The sequence below is a fragment of the Geotrypetes seraphini genome, chromosome 14 (assembly GCF_902459505.1).
Source record: "Geotrypetes seraphini chromosome 14, aGeoSer1.1, whole genome shotgun sequence".
Lineage (NCBI taxonomy): Eukaryota > Metazoa > Chordata > Amphibia > Gymnophiona > Dermophiidae > Geotrypetes > Geotrypetes seraphini.
The window spans coordinates 71,757,230-71,780,705 of record NC_047097.1 but is presented as its reverse complement, the minus strand read 5'-3'; the positions used below and the strand labels follow the sequence as shown (position 1 = coordinate 71,780,705).

The following is a 23,476-nucleotide window of genomic DNA, read 5'->3' as shown; positions in this document are numbered from 1 at the left end:
GAAAAAGAGACAAGATGGCAATGGGAAAACTGGGGAGGTAAGTGGAAAGGGGAGGGACAGGGGCTGAGGAGAAAAGATGGATAGAGGAAATAAGTGTCAAGGAGAGTGACAAGCTGGTATGTATGTGAAAGGTGGAAAGAGGGAGACAGTACGGAGAGAAAGAGGAATGAAATCTAACTGTATAAGTCGATCAAAAGGCAAAGAGAGAAATGCAGAAAAAAAATGAAACTGGAAGATCAATGTCAGATTCATGTAAGGGAGGAAGACAGGAACATGAAAAAATACAAATACAGAAAAATACTTGAGAACTGAATGTAAAACTACTTAGGCTATAAGCTGTGTAAATATACTATAAATACTAGAGCAACTATATGTTTAGGTGTAAAAGACAATGTCAGCAAGGAGGAGGGAAGACGGAAAGCTAATTCAGATAACTGCCAGCGAGAGGGATATTTTACTCAATGAAGTTACTTTTAAAACCAATAGGAGGAAATATTTTTTCACTCAGAGAATAGTTAAGCCCTGGAATGCGTTACCAGAGAACGTGGTAAGAACGTTTAATGTAGCTGGTTTAACAAAAAAAGTTTGGACAAGTTCCTGGAGGAAAAGTCCATAGTCTGCTGTTGACACAGACATGGGGGAAGCAACTGCTTACCCTGAATCAGTGGCATGGAATGCTGCTATTATTTGTTTTTTTTGCCAGGTACTAGTGACCTGGATTGGCCTCCATGAAGACGGGATACTGGGTTAGATGGACCATTGGTCTGACCCAGTAAGGCTATTCGTATGTTCTTATGACTTCCTTACCCACTTCTGCTGTAGCTGAGGTCATTCTCCTGCACCCTTTCTGACTCCATGTACATTTTTCCTTGCTAGTCACCCTTATTTACTTAGGGGCAGATTCTGCGAACAGTGCCATTATTGGCGGGCACCTACAATATGGCCACCATGTATTGGTGCCGTTTGAAGAAGCGCAGCTATGTGAAAGGCACTAGAAATGTATGCCATGGTTTTAAAAGCCTACATTTCCGGTACCTACCTTCTACAAGAATCAGATCTATAGAGGCGCCTAAGACCACATCTGGCATTAACCATGCCTATAGTGACAGGAGGTGCCCTTACGCACCTCTTTAGTCAGAACAAAGGTGCTGTTTTTGGAGGCACCTAAAGATACCTCTGTTTTTAATTGTTTTTTAATTGGTGCAGTCAATTACTGTGCTATTGAACCAATTAAAATTATTAAGTTAGGTGGCAATAAGGTGCCTGTTGCTGCCAATTTGCTTCTTAGTGTCCCTCCAGACCAGACTAGAACCATAGGTATATGCTGTTCTGCCAGCAGATGGAGACTGAGAACCTCTGACTTTGTGATGTTACTATATAAATGTCCTATGCAATCAGTAAACAGTCTCAATCTCCAGCAGGTTATTATGTTTATGCTTGTGTAGAGTACAGTACCTGAATGTAAAGACACCTTGATGGTATCGCAAAGGGTAGACTTCATTGGAGTGATCCCTGTGGTCAGTGGAAGCAGTAAGTCTGACCTGAGTTGGGTGAGGCAACCCATGATCTGTGCTCTGAAGGGAATCCCAAGCTAGGGGACCTCTATATATCCTCTTTATGGCTTTGGCATTCAAGGCTGACATTTAAGGTGATGGGTACTGGAGAATTGAGTGACTTGCCCAGGAGGATTTGATCTTACATCCTCTGGGTGCAGAGGCAGCAGCTCTACCAGTGAGCCACACCTTCCCTCAAGCTAGCATTTTTGGCCCAGCAGTAGGGGACGTTTCTCAGGATGGGCTCCCAGACTGAGTAGTATGGAAGTTTCAAAAGGCTTCTATTGGTCCAGTGATTGGAATTCCGGTTTGATGGCTGGTCAAACTTTTGATTCCAGTGTTTATTCTATTGAGGCACAAGACATTTTGCCTTAGAAAGAGATGGACAGTGTAAGGTTCAAAAGGATCCCAGGAAATGCTTCCACGAGTGATGGAAGGACTGTCTGAGGCCATGAAGTCGGGGATGAGGTTGGGTCACTGGGGTCAGAGGATCATCATTCATGTAGAAAAATATTTCCTGTGATTATTCCTGAGTCTGCACCCTTTGCCCATGTCTCCTTTTCACTGAAACAGACCTATATTACCTCCTGTGGCTTTATTCCTTGTTGCTTTCAAAAACTTGAAAAGCAGTTTTAAAGTTAGGTGTCTCTATTGGGTTTCTAGCATTTAAGCCCCTGAACACCCTCTTGCTGTGGTCTAATTCTCACAATATGCAAATTATCAGCAGGTTGCTTACTGTAGCATCTCATAGAAGACGTGTGAATCTTCATCAGCTTCCAATGCAGGGAACACACTGATAATATATTAATTTTATTAACATAAGAATTGCCGCTGCTGGGTCAGACCAGTGGTCCATTGTGCCCAGCAGCCTTCTGGTCAAAGACCAGTACCCTGAGACTAGTCCTACTTGCGTACGTTCCGGTTCAGCAGGAACTTGTCTAACTTTGTCTTGAATCCCTGGAGGGTGTTTTCCCCTATGACAGACTCCGGAAGAGCGTTCCAGGTTTCCACCACTCTCTGGGTGAAGAAGAACTTCCTTACGTTTGTACGAAATCTATCCCCTTTCAATTTCAATGCCCTCTCGTTCTCTTTACCTTGGAGAGGGTTAACAACCTGTCCTTATCTACTAAGTCTATTCCCCTCAGAATTTATTTATTTGGTTAGTTTTATATCCCATCCTCCCTAACAAGCTCAGAATGGGTAACAAGGTTGAAATATATAAAGCATAGACAGACAAATTATGAATTTACATTTGTACAGTAATGTTTAGCATACAGTTTGGTCTTTAAGTTAACATATGGTTGTTTCCATCTTCAGTTAACAACCAGAGTGGATCTAGTTCAGCATACATTAGAATGGAGTGACTGGATTTATGGGAAGAGGTAAGTTTTTATTGCTTTCCTGAAGTTCAAAAGCCCTTTGAGGGATCTGATATGAGGAGGCAGTTGATTTCAATAACTTGGTAGGAATGGCATCTGGTGCTCTGGAGTTGGAGGTATTTGCAGACGTGTTTCCTCCTGGGTCTGTTTGGGATATGTAGCTGGGTGCCATGTTGTGTAGGGACATACAGTCATGTGAGAAAATTAGGACACCCCATGAAATATTCAGTTCTTTCTTAAGAAATGTTCACATATCGATGTCAAATTTTTTATTTTTTTAATCTCTGGAAAAGAAACTAATGTAATTGCAGGTAAACAACAAAAATTTTCCTTGATTTACTCATGAAACAAGAGATATCCAGAAAAATGTGTATTCTAACTGAGGAATAAATTAGGCCATCCCCACCTATCCTCCCACTTAAAGTGGCTCAAATCACACACACAGGTATATCACATCATGTGCACATGATTAGAACAGCTCTAATGCAAAGACATCTCTACTTCTTCAGACTTGTAATTCAATATTCATGACCACTAATTAGAAATCTTCTTGTAAACTACATTGAATCCTTGTCAAAACTTGTATGGTATAGCTACGGTGGATGCTGAGGACCCCCACCATTGAGCAAGTGCCTTTATTTGTATCCAGGGAATAGTGGTGCATACTTGTGGCTTGCAGGGATCCCCAAGCCCTGCTAGCTGAAGATTCCCACCATCTCTCTCTCCTCCCCTCAATGGCAATCTGAAATCCCTCATATCCTTTCAACCCCCCCCCCCCACACACACACACCATTCATGTTGCTGGCAGTGACTTACACATGCTGTTCATGCCAGCCCCAGAACCTTCCCTTTAATGCAACTCCAATGAGGTGGAAACAGGAAGTTGTGTCAAAGGGAAGGTTCTGGGACTGATGCAAGCAAACAGCACAAGTGAGTCACTACTCGCCATCAATGTTCTCCAGAAATGAATAAAAGTATTTTAAAGGTACACTAGGGGGGGGTGTTGAAAAACTGGGAGAGATGCCACTCACTATCGAGGGAGAGACTGTAGACTGGGAAGGGTGTGGGAGTGGAGAGAATTTCATGCCCACACAAAATTAGCCCTCGGGCTATGGCACTGTTGTTATGGGTGGGGGGCAAATTGTGCCATCATGCCTTGTGTCTGGCCTGCCCAATCATTTTGAAATGTTGGTGTCTATTCATGAAGATGGCTACATATCTGTGTCTATAGTATTAATATTACTACTAATCATTTCTATAGTGGTACTAGACATACACAGTGCTGTACATCAAAACATAGAAGAGACAGTCCCTGCTCAAAAGAGCTTACAATCTAGTCAAGACAGACAAACTGGAGAAGAAGGCACATCTATACACAGTGCTCAGGTAAGTGAATTACAGAGGGAATGAGAAGACAGATACTGGGGTTTAGAAGGTTGCGAGCTGACGAGAGGGAGGATGAGGGTGTTGTTTACAGAAATAGAGAATGGGGGGAAGAGGAGAGACAGGTTTACAGTAGGTGGAAAGATAAGGAGCTCAGTCTTGGCCATGTTTAATTTTAGATGGCAACAAGACATCCAGGTAGCAATGTTGGACAAGCAGGTTGAAACCTGGGATTGAATGTCTGTCGAGAGAGAGAGATCTGTGAGTCATCAGCATAGAGGTGATAGTGTAGATCAGTGGTCTCAAACTCGTGGCCTGGGGGCCACAAGCGGCCCGCCAGGTACTATTTTAGGCCCTCGGTCTGTTTATCATAATCACAAAAGTAAAATAAAACAGTTTCTTGATCATATGTCTCTTTAGCTATAAATTACAATATTATTATTAAGACTTAGCCAAAAGGAAATATTTATAAACTATAAAGAGTTTTACCTCATGCAAAACTGTCATTTCTTTAATAAGACATTAACTATTTTTTTTCTGAGGCCCTCCAAGTACCTACAAATCCAAAATGTGGCCCTGCAAAGGGTTTGAGTTTGAGACCACTGGTGTAGATCTACTATATAGATTGAAACCTCTCCTACCAACTTATGATTTTAGAACGGTGGTACAGTCGCTGTTCTTGAGTAGGCTAGAGACTAATGTAATTTGCTGTTTCTGGGATTAACCAAAGCAAAGTTGAGAGTTCTACAGGTTCTGATGAACTCTGCAGCCAGATCGATTAGTGGGGTAATGACATCAGTTAATTCAGAATACTGCAGCTAAGTTCATTTTTGGGAAACGAAAGTATGATCATGTTTCCCCTTTGTTGATAAAGCTTCACTTTAGGTTCCAGTTTAAAAAGCTTCTCTATGGAATATTTGATCCCTTTGTCCCCTTATGTTGGAATACCCTTAGACTTTGCCATTTGAGAAACACACCAAGATATACGTTAGCCTTCCCTTCCTTTAAGGGAATTAAGTCTGCTGGGAAGCTCAGTCGATCTTTTGTTTTCAGGTTTGTAGAGATCTGGAATGAACTTCCCGACTCCATTAGGCTTTTAGGCCAGCTGCAATTATTTCGTAAATTCCTGAAAACTTTGTTGTTCTCGCAATTTTTAAATGGTTTAACTACAGCCTCAACGAAATGATAATATTATAGTTATTTTTCTTATGTACTTTAGTTTTTAATTCATTCTTCCTTCTCCTATGTTTTCTGCTATGTACTCTAGTCTTAATTATATGTGAACCGAGTCGAGCTCCACTGGGAGATGACCCGGAATATAAACCAAAGATTAGATTAGATTAGATTAGAACATTTCATATTACCCCTTTATTAAAAAGCTTATGATCTACTTATGTACTTGAGCCAATGGAGAGTGAAGTGATTTGCCCAAAGTCACAAGGAGCAGCAGTGGGATTCAAGTACCTACAAATCCAAAATGTGGCCCCACTAAGGGTTTGAGTTTGAGACCACTGCTCTAAAATGACTGCAGTCAGCATCTGGATATGGATGCCCAACATTTCAGAAATTTAAATCCCTGCCATGCAATCTAGCAACTTATCAGCCCATTGGATTCCCTTGTGCCTGGCTGTGAGGTCCTTAGCATCTAGCTTCTACTACCATTTCGGTAAAATTAATTTTTTAATTACCTCCATGTAAAGCTGGAATCATCCTGGCAGAGCAATGAACGGCGACAGAGCAGGCTGGCTGCTTCACTAGTTATGAAACTTTCTATTGCTAAACATCCTTTTACAGGACGTGGGCTACTTATCTTAAAGGAATAGTTCAATACAGACAACCACAAAGTAAAACCAAGTAGGGGAAATTAATAAGCACAGCTTTAAGAATGCTTTCTGACAGATTTGTAGCAGTTGTGGCTGTGGGGTGGAGTGGCGATGCTGGTATATTTTGAGTAATGGAAGGTATGCGAGTACATAGGCAGCAGAGCGCTTTTTTGTTTGGGAGCAAGAATTTGCGGGAGCCAATCAAAGAAGCCGCTGAGCAGGAGCAAGGCGCACTCCTGTTCATTGCCGCCCAGTGGCAGAAGAAACCAGCTGTGACCGATTGGGTTAGCAGCAGGCAGGAGTGCGGAAAGCTCACTCCTGCCCGCTGCACCTCTGGGACCACCAGGAATAAAAGTGGCACATAAAATTGCAATTTGGGGGAAGGCCACGGCCCCTGTGGCCTCCCCCGTTTTGACGCCTATGTGGAAGTATGTGGAAGGTATAAGTGGAAAAGAAGGGCTGATTGGGTATGGACTGGAGGTGTATGGTTGCAGTTACATGGATGAATTTGTGGGTAAGGGATGTGTGTATATATGAGGGTTATTGGGCTCCACTTGAAGGATGAATGGGTGTGGAGTGGTTCTGCCCGATTCAGGGAAAAAAATTTCAATTCGATTTGGCCTATTGAATCATTTTTCGATTCGATTTGCTTTTCCCACCCAAGTGGATATTTTTTTTCAAATGTCCTGGTGGGTTTATTTTGTAGCCTCTTCACCCACACCCCCCCCCTTTGCCCTCTCCAACCCCACACCGGCACTGTGGTATAAACACACAAAAAGACTTTTCCTATCTCTGTTAAGTCCTAGCTCATGCTCGCCGTCTAACACCAGCTCTGGCAGGATACACATTTCAAATCTGACATTACTGTAATCACAAAATAGAAAATTTTTCTGCCTTTTGTTGACTGGTCATTTTATTATTCAGATCATGTTGGTCCCAGGGTCTGGTTTCTGTTTGTCTTCTGTTAACTCGCTCATCAGGGTCTCCTGCCAATTTGATGTTTTTTTCTTTTTTTGTGTCACCATCCATCTTCCATCTCTGTACCTTCCCTTCCAGGACCATATTCAACATTTCTGTTTCTTTCCCACTGTTTACCATTCATCTCTCTCTCTCTCTCTCTCTTTCTCTATCTTCCCTGCCTTGTGTCCTAGGTCAACCATTTCTATTCCCTTCACGCAGCATCTCTTCCTTCCTCTCCTCCATTATCACTCTCCCCTTGCACCATCTCTCCCTGCCCTCCACCTTATGTCTAACATTTATCCCTCTCTCTTCTCCATGAATGTCTCCCTTCCCTCCACCACATGCAGGATTTCTCCCTCTCACCCCTGTCTATCTCTATTGAATCTCTCCCTTCCTTACCTCCACCCCATGTCCAACAGTTCTTCCTCTCTCCATTCTCTCCCATGTGCAGCAGCTTTCCATTCCTCCCTACCATTGCCCCTGAGTAGCAGCTTTCCATCCTTCCCTCCCATCCCCCTTTGCAGCAGCTTTCCCTCTATCCACCTAAGCAGCAGCTTTCCATCCCTTCTATCCCCTTGTGCAGCACCTCCCGACTGACCCCCTTGCCCCCACCTTCAAGCCTCCTAAAATACAGCAGCGGTGGCCGACTGGCAGAGGCAGCACTGTGAACAGGCTGTTTGCGGCCTGCCCCACCAGGGCTTCCCTCTGACATGTCATCAGAGGGAAGGCCCCAGCCACAAGCAGCCTGCTCAGAACGCTGCCTCTGCTGGCCGGTCACTGCTGCTGCTGTAGGTATGTCCCGAGGTATGTCAGGTCTCAATGGGTATAGGTGTGCTGGTCACTCAATCGGTGAGTCCAATTTTGGGGGAAAATGAATTGATTTACCGAAAGGAATCGGTGTCGGTGAATTGGGCAGCACAAGTGTGGAGTTGCATGGGTATGCTGTTTGTGAGTGGGAAGGTGACATGGGCTGTGTGTTATGGTATCAGTGGCATAGTAAGAGGAGTGTGGGGGGACGGTCTTCCTAAGGGCACAGCATAAGAACATAAGAACATAAGCAATGCCTCCACTGGGTCAGACCCGAGGTCCATCGTGCCCAGCAGTCTGCTCACGCGGCGGCCCAACAGGTCCAGGACCTGCGCAGTAGCTCCCTATCTATATCCCTCTATCCCTTTTTCCAGCAGGAAATCGTCCAATCCTTTCTTGAAATCCAGTACCGTACTCTGTCCTATTACGTCCTCTGGAAGTGCATTCCAGGTGTCCACCACACGCTGGGTAAAGAAAAACTTCCTAGCATTTGTTTTGAATCTGTCCCCTTCCAATTTTTCCGAATGCCCTCTTGTTCTTATATGTTTTGAAAGTTTGAAGAATCTGTCCCTCTCTACTCTCTCTATGCCCTTCATGATCTTGTAGGTCTCTATCATATCTCCTCTGAGTCTCCGCTTTTCCAGGGAGAAGAGCCCCAGTCTCTCCAATCTTTCAGTGTATGAAAGGTTTTCCATGCCCTTAATCATTCGTGTCGCTCTCCTCTGGACCCTCTCAAGTGTGGCCATATCCTTCTTAAGGTACGGTGACCAATACTGAACACAATACTCCAGGTGCGGGCGCACCATTGCCCGATATAACGGCAGGATGACTTCTTTTGTTCTGGTCGTAATACCCTTCTTAATAATACCCAACATTTTGTTTGCCTTCTTCGCGGCTGCTGCACATTGTGCCGTTGACTTCATTGTTGTATCCACCAGTACATCCCTCGCCTTCCCCCATACCTTTTTTTTACTTCCCCGATGTCACTTCTGGGACCCGTGCCTAGAAAGTGACATCAAAGGGCAAGCCTACACCAGCGTAAGCATGCTGCTCACACCAGAGAAGATAAAAAGGAACGGGAAGGGGACACGTGCGCAGCAGGGGGAGGGGCGCCACCACCCCAGGTACCACTCACCCTTACTACATGACTGTAACATAATAAATGAGGGCAGTTAAAGACCTGAACGGTCCCATTAGTTAGACCCATCAAAAATTCAGGATTAAATTAACTTGTCTGTTCTTTGCTATTTCTGGGTCATAGACTGTAAAGTCTGGTATTGTCCTGGGTTCCAAATGCTGAAGTTGCCGTCCAAGCTCACTCCAGCCTATCCAACCAACCTGTTTGCAGGATATCTACCATAGAGTCTTGCCAGTAACATCCTCATGTTCCAAGTTAGTGGAGTTCCCATTGATGCCCTCCTCAGCCCCATCCTACACCAAATCACCACATATGGGACACAGACCGTGCAGGTCTGTCCAGTACCGGCCTTAGTTCTTTAATTAGAGATCCTCTATTTTTATCCCACACTTTTTTGAATTCCATCACCTTTTTCCTCTCCACCACTTCCCTCGGGAGGGCATTCCAGGCATCTACCACCCTCTCCATGAAAAAGAATTTGCTGATATTGCTCCTAAGTCTTCCTCTCTGCAACCTCAAATTATGCCCTCTAATTTTACCATTTACTCTTCTCTGGAAAAGATTTGGTTCTATATTAATATATTTCAAGTATTTAAATGTTTGTATATCTCCCCTGTCCCTCCTCCAGAGGTCTTCCAGTCTCTTCTCATACTTCTTTTGGTTCAAACCCTACCGTTTTTGTCGCCTTCCTCTGGACTGCTTCAAGTCTTTTTATATCCTTCACCAGACTGTGTTTTGTTGAATGGTGTGAGGCTGTTTATTCATTTACAAACATCTGATTTTTCCCCCCTTTTTCTGGCAGATCAGAGGGGCCGACCCTCATTTCTTTGAGTGGCCTCTGCTACATTTTGCTGTGAAGCCTATAATTTGAGCTTACACCACTATCCTGCAGTCACATTTACAAATCATTCCAGAAGCATTGTTTTATTAGGAACTGATTGTGTTTATAATCTAATATCGCAAAAGCTTTAGGTATTCTAGAAATACAAATGAGATTTTAAAAACTAGGTAACTTCAGCTAGAAAAATACATAAGATTAACTGTAATTTATAAATAAACAAAATGCCATTTCAGATGAAAACAGAAGAACTGTGCAAAGAAAGAGCAGAAAACACCCTCACCGGGGTTGGTTTTACAAGTTAGCGGTTTGACATTGCTTTTTCTTAATAATATCATTTAAAAGATTCAGTGCTCAGAGGGAAATTCTGACTTACAGACTTAGAAGATGGAATCTGGAAAACTCCCAGATTAAGACGTTTATCTTTGTCAGTTCAGAGGCTTCTTCCTGCTTCAGTCCTCTTGTGTTTCCCAATTATCATATGCTAAAAATTAGCCTTTCCTGCCTAGACTCAGAAAAGTTATTTAGAAAATAGTCAGAACCTCTTTCTCCCATTGTGCTACAGTAACTTAAAAACATAGGTGCTTGTTTGAGAAGTGCTATTTGGGTTTTAGACATGCATAAACCAGCATTTAGATGTTTATATTCCATAACCATCTAAATCCCAGTTTTTCAAAGACTCTAAGACATTCATAAGGCATGGGGACATGGTCTGGGGGCTGTTTTGGATGGGGTTATAGCTAGCCTAAAGCATAAGAAATGTGTACAATTCCCATTCCAGCAGAAGAATGTTCGTCTGTGTCCAAAACAAGACCGATTTGGGGATTTACATTTCCCTGGGTTTTAGAAAAATGTGTGTATTGAGCAGAATGCACTGGAGAGATTAGGGAAGGTTACCCTTTCAATTGCCCAGTAGTTGATGCCTCCCCCCCCCCAATAAAACTAATCTGGCAAGGGCTACCGGGCTCCGAAACAACTTTGAGAGACATACACGTCTGATTCTAAAATGTCAGACATAATTATTTACAGTCCAGCACATAAACATTTATGGAACTATGTCAAAACAGAAAGTTATGTGCCCCTGTTGCCCCCATTGTCATTTGACATTTGGGATTATGGAATGGATGCTCCTGACACAATGTCTATTCCACCATGTGTTTCAGAAAAGGCTGGGTGTCAGCAGAACCTATTCAAAAACACAAGTGGAACTTGACCTGGATGTATCAATTCAGACTGGAATGTCTTTTCTAAAATCCTCCTCCACAATTACACATTTCCCCTTTGGCATTGTTAATGCTATTTTGCTGTAGACAGTAAGGAGAAAGACATTTAAGGTCAATTTGGATTTAAAATGCCATATAGCAGTGGTTTTCAACTCAGTGCTCAGGGACCATCTGGAAAGGGGGATTTTCAGGATATCCACAATGAACATGCATGAAATAGATTTGCATGCACTGCCTTCTTCATACAAAAAACTCTAAGAACACAAGAACAGCCATACTGGGTCAGACCAATGGTCCTCTTTCCAACAGTGGCCAATCCAGGTCCCAATTACCTGGCAGAAACCCAAAGGCTGAGATTGTGATGTCACAAAGCCTCATTCCACCAATGCCTAAGAGCCAACCTCATCAGTGATGTCACAATGACTTGAGTATCCTATACTTGGCTCACATAACATCATAAAAATAGCCATACTAGGTCAGACCAATGGTCCATTTAGCCCAGTGTCCTGCTTTCAACAGTGGCCAATCCAGGCCGAAACCCAAACAGCAGCAACATTCCATGCTACTAATTCCAGGGCAAGCAATGGTTTCTCCCATGTCTGTCTCAATAGCAGACTATGGACTTTTCCTCCAGGAACTTGTCCAAACCTTTGTAAAACCCAGCTGTGCTAACCGCAGTAACCACATCCTCTGGCAACAAGTTCCAAAGTTTAACTATTCTTTCACTAAAAATATATTTCCTCCTATTTGTTTTAAAAGTATTCCCATCTAATTCAATTGAGTGTCCCCTGGATTTTGTACTTTTTGAAAGAAAAAAAAAATCAATTACCCATTCTATACCACTCAGGATTTTGTATTCAATCATATCTCCCCTCAGCTGTCTTTTTTTTCCAAATATGAGAGCCCTCTTTCCTCTTATGAGAGGAGTTCTATCCCCTTTATTATTCAGGTCACTCTTCTTTGAACCTTTTCTAATTCCACTATATCTTTTTTGAGATACGGTGACCAGAGCTGTGCGCAGTATTCAAGGTGAGGACATTCCAAGGAGTGATATGGAGGCATTATAATATTCTCGGTCTTATTTATCATTCCTTTCTTAATAATTTCTAGCTTCCTGTTTGCTTTTTTTTTCTGAAGCTGTACACTGATCAGAAGATTTCAGTGTAGTGTCAACATGTTCATTGTGGATGTCCTGAAAACCCGACTGGCCAGGTAGGCTCTGAGGACTGAAAAACCGCTGTCAGAGGACTGCATGGAAGAATTGAAATGTTCACATTCATACCTACGTATTACGCAATGTATTTGAATCTCACTCTCACATATGAGAGTCTCGGTTTATCTGGTTCTCTAAGAGGTCTGGGGACATGGGGTAAGATCAGAGCTCTGCCTACATCTCATAGTGCTATAGAGGTCATAAGCGCCAGTCTCTCTCTCTGTTGTGACAGGTGTCCTGTTGCTTCCTCTCACATATTGCTGTAGGGTTCATTTGGTGTACGACACACCTTACACATTCACAAGGTCTGCAGTGTTCAGCTTTTGCTCTCCTCAGTGATTCTTCTCGCACAGTTGGATGGTGACTGTCTTGACCTCTGTATATTCTGCCAAGGCATATTCCCCTCTGCAAGAAAAAATGACCTAGGTTGTGACGTACTGTATTTAGATGTGTTGCATGTAGGAACAACTGACTTCAAAGCGTTCCGAAAAGATATCAAAACACTACTATACAAAAAACACATCCCATCAACCTAATCTCCCCCCTATTCCCATCCCTTCTGCAGATTCCTCGCGAACTTACCTCTTTGCTGGTAACACCTATTCAATGTCTCTAAACTGAATCCTCAATATATAACCGGATGCCAGCTGGGGACAAGAGTCGAGAGGGATCCCTCCTGTCCTGGACCACCAGGACTTGTGGCAGGTCCAGTGGAGGCCTGCAACATTATCAGGAGGGAGAGGAACAGTGTACAGAACTTAGCAGGGAAGGAAGGGAGGAGGGGCTGGGTGCAGAGAAGCGAGGGAGGGGGAACAGGGTTCAGAACCTGGCAGGGCAGGGGAAGGATGGTGGGGGGGGGAGGGCTGAGTGCAGATTCTGGCAGGGCAGGACTCTGCACTTGAATATTAACCCCCAACTCCCTCCCCACCACAGTTTATATTCAAGTCAACCTTTTTTCCTCCTTTTTTTTTTGGGGGGGGGAAAGGTTACCTCAATTTATATTCTGGTTGATTTATATTCAGGTATATATGGTATTTCAAATTTATACACTTTTAATACCAACAGATTATCAATAAAATTACACAATAAACATTTGTAAAGCCTTGTATAAACAAATCCATATAATACTTTTAATAGAAAAAAGCAAAATCCTAAGGGCTCCTTTTACGAAGCGTTTTAGTGCATGGACCGGATTAGCGTGTGCTATAGTGTGCGCTAGCCGAAAAACTACCACCTGCTCAAGAGGAGGCGGTAGTGGCTAGCGCACGTGGCATTTTAGTAAGCACTCTTCTGCGCATTAAGGCCCTAACGCACCCTCATAAAAGGAGCCCTAAGTCCTATCCTTTGAGTTTAACAGAGACCCCTTAGGGGATAACAAGGAAAATAATCCCAAAGCTAAAAGTTCCTAAACCCAGTTGGAAACCAAAGGAGCAGGAGGGAAGCCACGGAATCCAAAAATCCTGCCACCTACAGGGTAACATTATAACCGGCTGCCCAGGTTCAAAGGACACGCAGGTGCCTATTTTCAGCCTGTTCCTGTTTTATAAATACAAATGGCCCCTCTTTGTCTCTAAATAGTAGACATAAACCAGCAGAAATCACCACTTCACGTGTGTGTACATACTTATTTTGCAAAGTATGCATATAATCGCAGCTCTATCTGTGCCCCACCCAAATTCCACCCAGAACATGTCTATCACACTTTTACACGTGTAACTCATGGAATAATTTTATAAAACCCCATTTATACCATGTAAAACCTTTAACTCCTTCCTTATGCCTTGGGAGAGATTAAACCCGATTGTATCTGTACACGGAACAGACACCAGAGCCAAAGTCATTTTTCCCACACTGCCCAGGCTGCGTTTAACTTCTGTAGTAGAGCTATGTCCAGCTCATGAAAATATGGACCAACATCTAACTGGACTCCCCCCCCCCCATCTCTATACTCTTAGATCAACTACAAATATGACACTCAAGCAAATATGATTTATGGAAAATTCTGTTTCTTTCTTACTTCCTCATCTGTAAATGAAGGAAAAAAAAAAGTTCTTACAGCTCTCGGCCATTCCCTGACATTTTAAAACCACCGAAAGGCGCCTGTGCAAGGAGAGCATTGTAACAATTCACCCTGTGATTGAAAGAGAAGAACAAGAAACTCAAGTGTAATAAACTGTAACAATGCATCATTTGTAACATCAAAAGAAACCCCAAATTTGTCCCAGTCTTCACAGGAACTCAGTTTCTCCACCCCATGCCTGCTAGTTATGTCTCTGTCACTGACCTATTCCTGTAAGCTCTACCCTAACTGCACAAGCCTTGAATACGTATGATTTTTAAGTTTGCAGGCATGGGGCAGAGGCAGGAAAAGAACTTGCTGGCATGAGAGGGGACAATGAGCTCCGCAGGGATGGGGAAAAATTTGTCTCCATGTCATTCTCCATATAGGATATCAATATACAGGAACAATTAAAGTGAACAATCCTAAATTCAACTATAAATAACTATGGAGGCAAATGGACACATTGAAACAGCTGGGGAAGAATCTGTACAATTCAAATGGGGGGGGGAGGCATGCTTTAAAAATGCAGAATGTTGGTCTTTAACTGGTCTCTCCATATTTAACACCTACCAAATTCTTTGAAGCTAATCAAATAATTCAGGGTGCATAAGGGTTATTCAAGTGAGTAGTAATTCAGTCAACATGATTCCCAGTAAGAAGAAATACCAGTAAGAAGATGGCGGGATCCCAATTTCTTGAAGGAGGTTATATATTAACTTCTATGTGATATTTAAATATACACTATATTAGTGGAGGAATGGATTCAAAGGTAACAGGCTGAGAACGTGAGAAGCCAAGGTCAAATCTCACTGATGATCCCAATGACTTTGGCCAAATCACTTAATCTTCCACTGCCTGAGGTGTATAATTGGGTTGTGAACCATCCAGGGACAGGGAAACACCTAGGGTACCTGAAGGTAATGCTCCTTGAGCTGCTACTGAAACAGCGTGAGCTACATTTTTTATTCCCAATTAATTATACTGCTCTATTTGACTGGCAGAGCAGTTTAGAAAAAGAAACAAACATTATAGGAAACTAACTCCAGGCAATAATAGGAAAGAATCACATTTATACAAGAACAAAAAGGCAAAATCAACAAATTAATTTTTAACATATAAACTTCATTTAATGGCAATATCATTTCCCTATTAACACTATAAGCTTGACCAGTACTTGTGCTTGAAAACAATCACTGCAGGTTCCTCTTGCAGACTCTAGTTTCAGAATCACCTTCCCCCCTCACCTCTTAGGACTTCTGAGAGGTAAACAACATTTCCTTTTGACACCCTTAGCAGAGAACACAATGAATTGAAGATAACAGAGAGATAGCATCTTGCTGTGTGCCTCACAGCCTGGCGATTGGTCAGTTGTCACTGACACACAGTCATATTAGGGGCAAAAATGATTCTGTATTCAGTATTTACTGGTGGTATCTCAAAAGACAGTTCTTTTGACATCTGATGGTCCACCCAATCCACAATCAGCTCTTATAAGTCTCAGAAGGGGTCAGAGGGCAGATTTCAGAGCTCACTCTAGTTCCAGAGTCTAGTTAACATTAAGCAAGCCTGACAAAACTTCCAGGGCTATCCAGTACTAATGGCCACCTGCTGATGAACCCTTTCCCCCTTGCAAGCCCAATATCCCTCCCTTCCTCTGCCCATCCCCACTGCATGGGTCTAGCATTTCTCTAGCTCTCTCTGCCAAGATCTTCCAGTTGTGTGGCAGATCACTGGCAAAGGCAGCAATTTAAACAATCTGCTTCTGACTGTACCTGTCAGGGCCTTTTCTCTGCTGCCTCACACTCTCAGGAAGTTGCATTGGAGAACAGATGTGGCTGGACTCATTTAGAGCACTGTTTTTTGACTGGGGGCCGCCACGTGAGCTGACTGCTGGGCACGATGGACCACTGGTCTGACCCAGTAGTGGCAATTCTTATGTTTATTTCTTCTTTTTTTTTAGTTATCTAAGCAGTTTACAATCATGTACTTCAAGGATTTCCCCTGTTTGTCCCGAAGGGCTCACATCTGTTTAACGTTCCTGGGACAATGGAGGACTGAGTGACTTGCCCAGGGTCACAAGGAGTGGAATTTTACCAAACATATACAGAAGGGATAGTTAAATAATCCTAATTTAAACATCTGAGAAAATAAAAGCTTCTCTAATTGTCAGGCTGTGTGATGAGCCTAATGCATAATGAACTAGATATGGTGCCACCTGCTGGTGGAGGAGTTCATTGCATGGTTTCATCCCTGAACACTTGTAGGATCTCTTTATAGTTGCTCACAGTAAATGTATGTTAATCAGGTTTTCGATTTCGCCTTTGCCTCTTCAGTTCAAATCAGATTACATTACAAGAGATTATGCACATGTCATTAGACTAATAGCATAAGACATAAGAACATATACACATGAATCTCTGCCCACATGCACATGTTCTAATCTGCCAATATTCACATATCTTATACAGTGTGCATTTTACAGGCAGAGTGTGGGAGAAGTAAGGCTGGGGCTCAAAGTGACACACATAACTTAAGCACATGTCTCTGGCACTTAGGTGCTAGATCTATGGCAGGTGGACATGCTTGCACTCACTTAGGGGCACATACATTTGTGGCTAGGCAAATATTCTGTAATAGAAAGCACACAGGTACTTGTGATCTGGATTGGCCTCTGTTGGAAACAGGACACTGGGCTAGATGAGCCACTGGTCTGACCTAGTATGTCCTTATGCACCTCTGCGAGTCTATGCTGACTCAGCATCCTGAGGTTGTGCAATTGAATCCCAGCACTGAGCAAGACACTTAACTTTCCATTGCCCCAGCTACAAAAATAAGTACTTGTATAAATGTAAACTGCTTTGAACATGTAACCACAAAAAGGTGGTATTCCCTTTATTTATGGATTAGACTTATCTTATAAAGACAAACAGGCACCTGTGTATCTTTATAACATTGCAGTTACTGTAGTAAAGGGGGGCGGGACTGCCCCAGACGCCGGCACCTCTCTGCACCCCCATGCCTCCCTTTCCCTCTTTAAATCTTCGCCAGCATGAACAACTTCTCTGGCCTGGCTCCCCTCTGAAATTACTTCTGGGTCATGGAGCCAGGAAGTGACATCAGGGGGAAAGCCAATGCCGGCAAGAGCAGCAGACTGGAGAAATTGCTCACACTGGCAAAGATTTAAAGAGGTACGGAGGAAGGGAGGACATGAGGAGGGGGGCAGGAAGTAGTGAGGAGGGCATAGGGGGCACCACCAACCTGGGTACCTCCTACCTTTGCTATGTCACTGGCTGCTGTAATGTATTTTATTTTTTTAAATGTCTGTGAATCATGACTCCTCCCACTGCTCCCGAACTTGTGTATTTGAGAATCACGTACAAGTATACATTCTTGACCCACATGTATGGTAATTTTATAAAGAATATTTACTCGTGTTTACTGGTATAAACACCCACAAAAAACTTGTATGATGGGAGCTGTCTATCCCAGTGGTTCCCAACCCTGTCCTGGAGGAACATCAGGCCAATTGGGTTTTCAGGCTAGCCCTAATGAATATGCATGAAGCAAATTTGCATGCCTATCACTTCCATCATATGCAAATCTCTCTCATGCATATTCATTAGGGCTAGCCTGAAAACCCGATTGGCCTGGTGTTCCTCCAGGACAGGGTTGGGAATCACTGGTCTATCCAACCCAGGCATGCAGAGATTAGCTGCATCCACTTGTTTCTGCACATCTGAGAAGACTGGCCAGGACTTACCAGACTGTCCCAGACTGTAATGCAGAGGCAACAGTCAGTGCTGTGTCCAGATTTTTGGTGAACACTGCCGCTGTGAGGCCGTAGTCTGTGTTGTTGGCTCTTTTAATAACTTCTTCAGTGCTTTTAAACTTCATTATGGATTGTACTGGTCCAAAAATCTATAAGCAGCCAAGCAACAGGCATTAAGTTACAGGTTATCTGTTTTGTCCAAGACAGGTTATGCAGTGTGGCAGTTAAAGGAGAGCCATCCACCAAATGATTTCCCTTCCTCTTGTCTACAGTCTTCAAAATTGCATATCAATAATTTTTCAATTGCTCATAATCCCTCTCTCCATCCTGCTGCCAGACACCTGGTATAGCTTTCTGTGACTCCGGGCAAATCACTTAACCCTCCTTTGCCCCAGTACAAAAAAAGGACCTGTATATAATATGTAAACCACTTTGATTGTAACCACAGAAAAACGGAATACAAAATTCTACCCTCTCTCCTCTTTCCCCCTAAGGCTTCCCAGAACCCAGGAGCTGGATCTCTACTGAGCACTGACATTTTCGATTGTGAACAGGGCAGGCCCTAGGATAGCAGCTTAGACAGGAAGCCAGAGGAAGTTGCCTGTGTGGTTATGGCCAGAACCAATCAGCAGCTCACAAAACCCTCCACTGCCCCAGGTACAAAATAAATATTTGTATATAATATGTAAATCACTTTGATTGTAACTATAGAAAAGCTATAAATCAAATCCCATCCCCCTTCCCTTCCCTAGCCTGTTTGCTAAGACACGGCAGGGAAAATCTCCCAGTCAGGCACTACCTACCTCCTCCTTGGCAATGCGCATATTGTCTGTAACCTCTGAGAAGACGGTGGGATGAAGAAAGAGACTCCGATCCTTGAAAGCTGAACCCCCACACTCCAGTCTGGCACCTTCTTTCTTCCCACTCTCTATTAATGCCAAAATTTTATCAAACTGTTCTTGGTCAATCTGGCAGACAGAAAGGTGAGAAGAAAAAGTGAGCAGGTGATGATACAACAGCACAATGTTACAAGGGAGAACATCTGTGCATCTAAAAGGGACATTAAATTAAAGAAAACTCGGGCAAGAGCTGAAAACACACCTGTTAATTTATTCACATCACCAGAGAGCCACATCTGGTTCTTTTATAAAACTATTTAAGATATGGCTCCAACATATAATATTCTAAGGCTCAAGTAAGTTAGTCAAGAAAAATCAAGCACTGTGATTTGTCGGATAGAATCATGTGATGTACTGCATAATCAAGGCACCAAGGACCAATGAGCAGATCCCAACTACCTACATGACCCTATAGGGACTTAGAAAATATTGGAAGATTTAGGAGATCACCTCCATGTAGATGTTCCCCTCAGTCACTTACCACGGCATCTCCCCTCTCTTGGGGGTCATTGAATTGCTTGCCCCTTCAAAACTCCAGCTGCATATCCTCTGTGCAGGGCCTAGAAGTAGTGCTACAGTCTCACTTCTGCCCCCTGCATGGAAACCTCTGTGAATAGCAGGACAATACAGAACTGGAAGCAACAATTTTCAGCCCCTGCATCGAGTTTAGAAGAGGAGAGTGGTGCAGATTTGGGCAACGATATGGTGATAATGGCAGCATCCAGTACCGATGACAATTAAGCACCACAGGCAGTTTCCTGTGGTGCTAGTTTCTAAATCTGAGCTTTCAAAGAACTGAAGGTAACACGGCTGCTATTAGTTACACAATTAGAGTGAAGTGAATTGCACTAGCATAGATGCACTAGAATTTGAGTGGAGAATTTGAGGACCACAGTTGCCCACCCCTGTGCTAGCACAAGGGTTCTCGGGGTACACCAAGCCAGTCTTGTTTTCCAGATATCCACAATGAATATGCAAGAGAGAAATTTGCATGCACTGCCTCTATTGTATGCAAATAAATCTCATGCATTTTCATTATGGATTATCCTGAAAATCTGACTGGTTGGGTGTATCTCAATTCAGAAGAAAAGCCTACCTGTGGCCCTTGCTCAGTTTTGGCATCCAGCGGGTCCCCAACCAGCCGTTTCTTGGCGTACTCAACACTGCGTTTGACAAACTCCTGGTATATCTGCTCTTCCACGAAGATCCGGGAGGCAGCCGTGCAGCACTGGCCCTGGTTGAGGAACACGCCTTGATGGACACACTTCACTGCCAGATCCACTGGAAACGGTCCACAGTGAGAGACAATGTTAATGAGAGCAAACTACCAGACGTAATTTCGAAGAATGGACTTTCATTTGAATAGATCAAGATAGGCAAATCTTACAAAAGATTTTTTAAAAGCTTTTGGTGCTACCGCATATTCCAGTTCAAACCCAGTCTTTGAGGCCCACAAGCCAGGCTGGTTTTCAGGATTTCCACAGTTAATATCATGGGGAGGCCACAGGGGCCATGGCATCCCCAAGGATTGGCGGTTGCTGGTTGGTTCCTGCCCACCCACTCTCTGTACTTTTAAATCTTCAGGCAGCCACTGTGCAGCATCAACGAGCAGGACTGCCCCGGAACCCTTCATTCTACTTCCGGGGGCAGGCCTACTCATTAATGCTACATGGCGGCTGCCCAAAGATTTAAATGTACAATGCTGGGAGGAGGTGGGTGGGGGAGTCGGGAGCTGGTGAGAGGCTGTGCCGCAGGATTCTGCTGGCTAGAGCAAAGCCCCTGGGCTCCCCAAACAAAACAGCATTCCGCTATCTATGAATATGTATACAATCCATTTGCATTCACTGATTCCATAGTATGCAAATAGATCTCATACATATTCATTGTGGAAATTCTGAAAGCCAGGTTGAGTTGTGGCCCTTGAGGACTGGATTTTAGGACCTCTGGATGTGCCCTTAAGCCAGTGTTTCTGCAATACCTGTTACCTAGTCTGGTTTACGGATGAATATATATGAGACAGATTTGCATTCACTGAGAACATCCTGAAAACCCAATTGACTAGGCCTAGGGGTTACTGCAGGACTGCCTTTCATTTTTACCATGCTGACTTGAGTTCATGGGCACAAGATTTAAACCATTGGTTCCCAACCCTGTCCTGGAGGACCACCAGCCAGCCAGGTTTTCAGGATAACCCTAGTGAATATGCATGAGAGAGATTTGCATATAATGGGGAGGTGACAGGCATACAAATCTGCCCCATGCATATTTATTAGGGTTATCCTGAAAACCTGACTGGCTGGTGGCCTCCGGGGCAGAGTTTGGAACCACTGATTTTAACAATCTTGGTCTTTCAGGTTCCAACGAGCAGCCCTTAAAAAACTTCGTATTATTAATGTAGAGGCATTCATATTTTATTTATACATAGATTTACAATACACAAATACAATTATGTATTCCCGGGATCAAAGGAGTGTGAGATTGTTAAAGTTAAATATTTATAAAAATGTGTTTAGAAGAGAAGCCATCAGCCTCTGTGCCCCCTCCTCTGAAAAGATAATTCTATAAAGAAGGGTTAATATTGTGACAGGGAAACTCTGCTTTAAACCCATCCAGTAAGGAAAAGAGAGAGAAACTGTGCCTATCCCCAAGGGAAGAGAGGGAGGGCTTGCGGAGAAAAGCATCTGTCCCATGTGGGAAGTACTTACAGTCTGCATCAGCAAACACAATGCAAGGGTTTTTGCCACCGAGCTCCAGGGCCACCCGTTTTAGGTTACTCTTGGAGGCAGCCTCTTGGACCAGTTTTCCAACCTGTGGGATGGAATGGGACAGGACACATGAATCAAGTCTTCATTCCTTCAATTGTGACATGGCACAAAAACAGCCCACAACCTCCCCACTCTCAGTGAACTCAGGTTTTGAAAAAAATTAACTGCACACAAAACCAATTCTGTGTTATTAAAAAGGTACCCACTTAAAGAAAATCAGAAATATCCTGTTAGCAGAGATGATGACTTTTATAACTAGAAGTGGGCCATCACTCTCTGAATCTGTGAATATTTGGTTTAGACTTGGGTTAGCAGTATCAGCTTTGGCCCACTAGGGTGTGCAATTGCATCTTATCGAGAAGGAGATAGTGGGGATGAAGCAGATGGGCAGACTGGATGGACCATTTGGCCTTTATCTGCCATCATGTTTCTATAATAACCATAAAGCTCTATGATCTCACAATGCAGGTGTAAAGAACCTTAGCCTAGAGGGAAAGGAGGAGATAGTGGATGGGCAGACTGGATGGGCCATTTGGCCTTTATCTGTCGTCATGTTTCCCTGCTTCTATGTAGCCTGAGAAAACATTTCAAGAATATTCAAGTTGTCTATCTTGGCTCTCCCAAGAAGTTGCTTAGGTAATAATTGTACATATGTGTAATGAACACTGTGGTATCAGGTCCTTTAGGTTTGTGTGATGCTTCTTTCATTACAGCTTCCATACCAGGAGAAGAGACAAGAGAGAACTCTTCTGGCTTAGCTCAGAGGGAGAGGCGTTCTTGCTACTGGTATTTCTAGGGCTTTGTTAAGGTTCTGAGACTGGACACTGTACCTCAGTGGATCCTGTAAAGGCGATCTTGTCAATGTTTGGATGACTGGACATGGCAGCACCAGCAGTAGGTCCATATCCTGGTACAATATTCACCACACCAGGAGGAAAGCCAGCCTGTGCAGAGATAGGAAGGAGATGAGATAACTCTGCATTATACATTGCAAATACCTTGCTCGGGTGTGCTTGCAGCTGAAAACTCTGGAGATTGTTCTACCATAGAGGAACAATCAGTCCTCGGGAAACATCCAGCCAGTCAGATTTTCCAGGTATAAGTAGTGGCATAGAAAGGGGAGGAGGGTCAGACCACTCCAGGCGCCGGCACCTCTCTGCCCCTCTTCACACCACTAGCATCTTAGAGAGCCTTTTATGCTGTATGGTTGGTTCAGATATACCACAAAAGAAGGATTTAGAATGATAAACAGAACAGTAACCCCTGTTTTATTTGGAACAGTGACAAGGAAAGCTAAATGGAGCTCTTCCGGACCTTGAAATGTATTTTTTTTCTCTCAGGGGGTGCTCTGGAATTGCATTTATTCTAATTGCAGTCACATTTACTTCTTGAAAAATGTATAGACTGCAGTATCTTACCATTCTAAGCAATTTACATTAAAAATATGCACATATCATTATAGGACATTATCGAAATAGAGCTGCAGCGACAACAATGTTAAAACCAACCCAGCGCATATAAGAAGGACAATTTCAGAAAGTCATCTTAGTCTGTACAGTATGTTTGATGCCTTAAGAAAGAGCAAACTCCCAGCCACAGAGATCATTTGTCCACCAGTTCTCTCTTGCCAATAACTGCACTAGTGGCGTAGTGCCCCTCTCACA

The 23,476-nt window shown here is 43.3% G+C and overlaps 1 protein-coding gene across 1 annotated transcript in view; it reads right to left on the bottom strand.

The window, feature by feature from the left end:
- Positions 1-12,053: 12,053 nt before the first annotated feature.
- The window catches only part of ALDH1A3 (aldehyde dehydrogenase 1 family member A3), a 43,162-nt gene continuing 31,739 nt past the window's right edge, over positions 12,054-23,476 (bottom strand). Inside the window, exons 7-13 of the mRNA XM_033920176.1 lie at positions 22,643-22,756; positions 21,753-21,855; positions 20,144-20,328; positions 18,952-19,116; positions 18,140-18,297; positions 14,374-14,448; positions 12,054-12,722 (exon numbers count right to left, since the gene is read on the bottom strand). Coding sequence (XP_033776067.1) covers positions 12,650-12,722; positions 14,374-14,448; positions 18,140-18,297; positions 18,952-19,116; positions 20,144-20,328; positions 21,753-21,855; positions 22,643-22,756 — 873 coding nt within the window. The 3' untranslated portion in view covers positions 12,054-12,649. The remainder of the gene's footprint in view (positions 12,723-14,373; positions 14,449-18,139; positions 18,298-18,951; positions 19,117-20,143; positions 20,329-21,752; positions 21,856-22,642; positions 22,757-23,476) is intronic.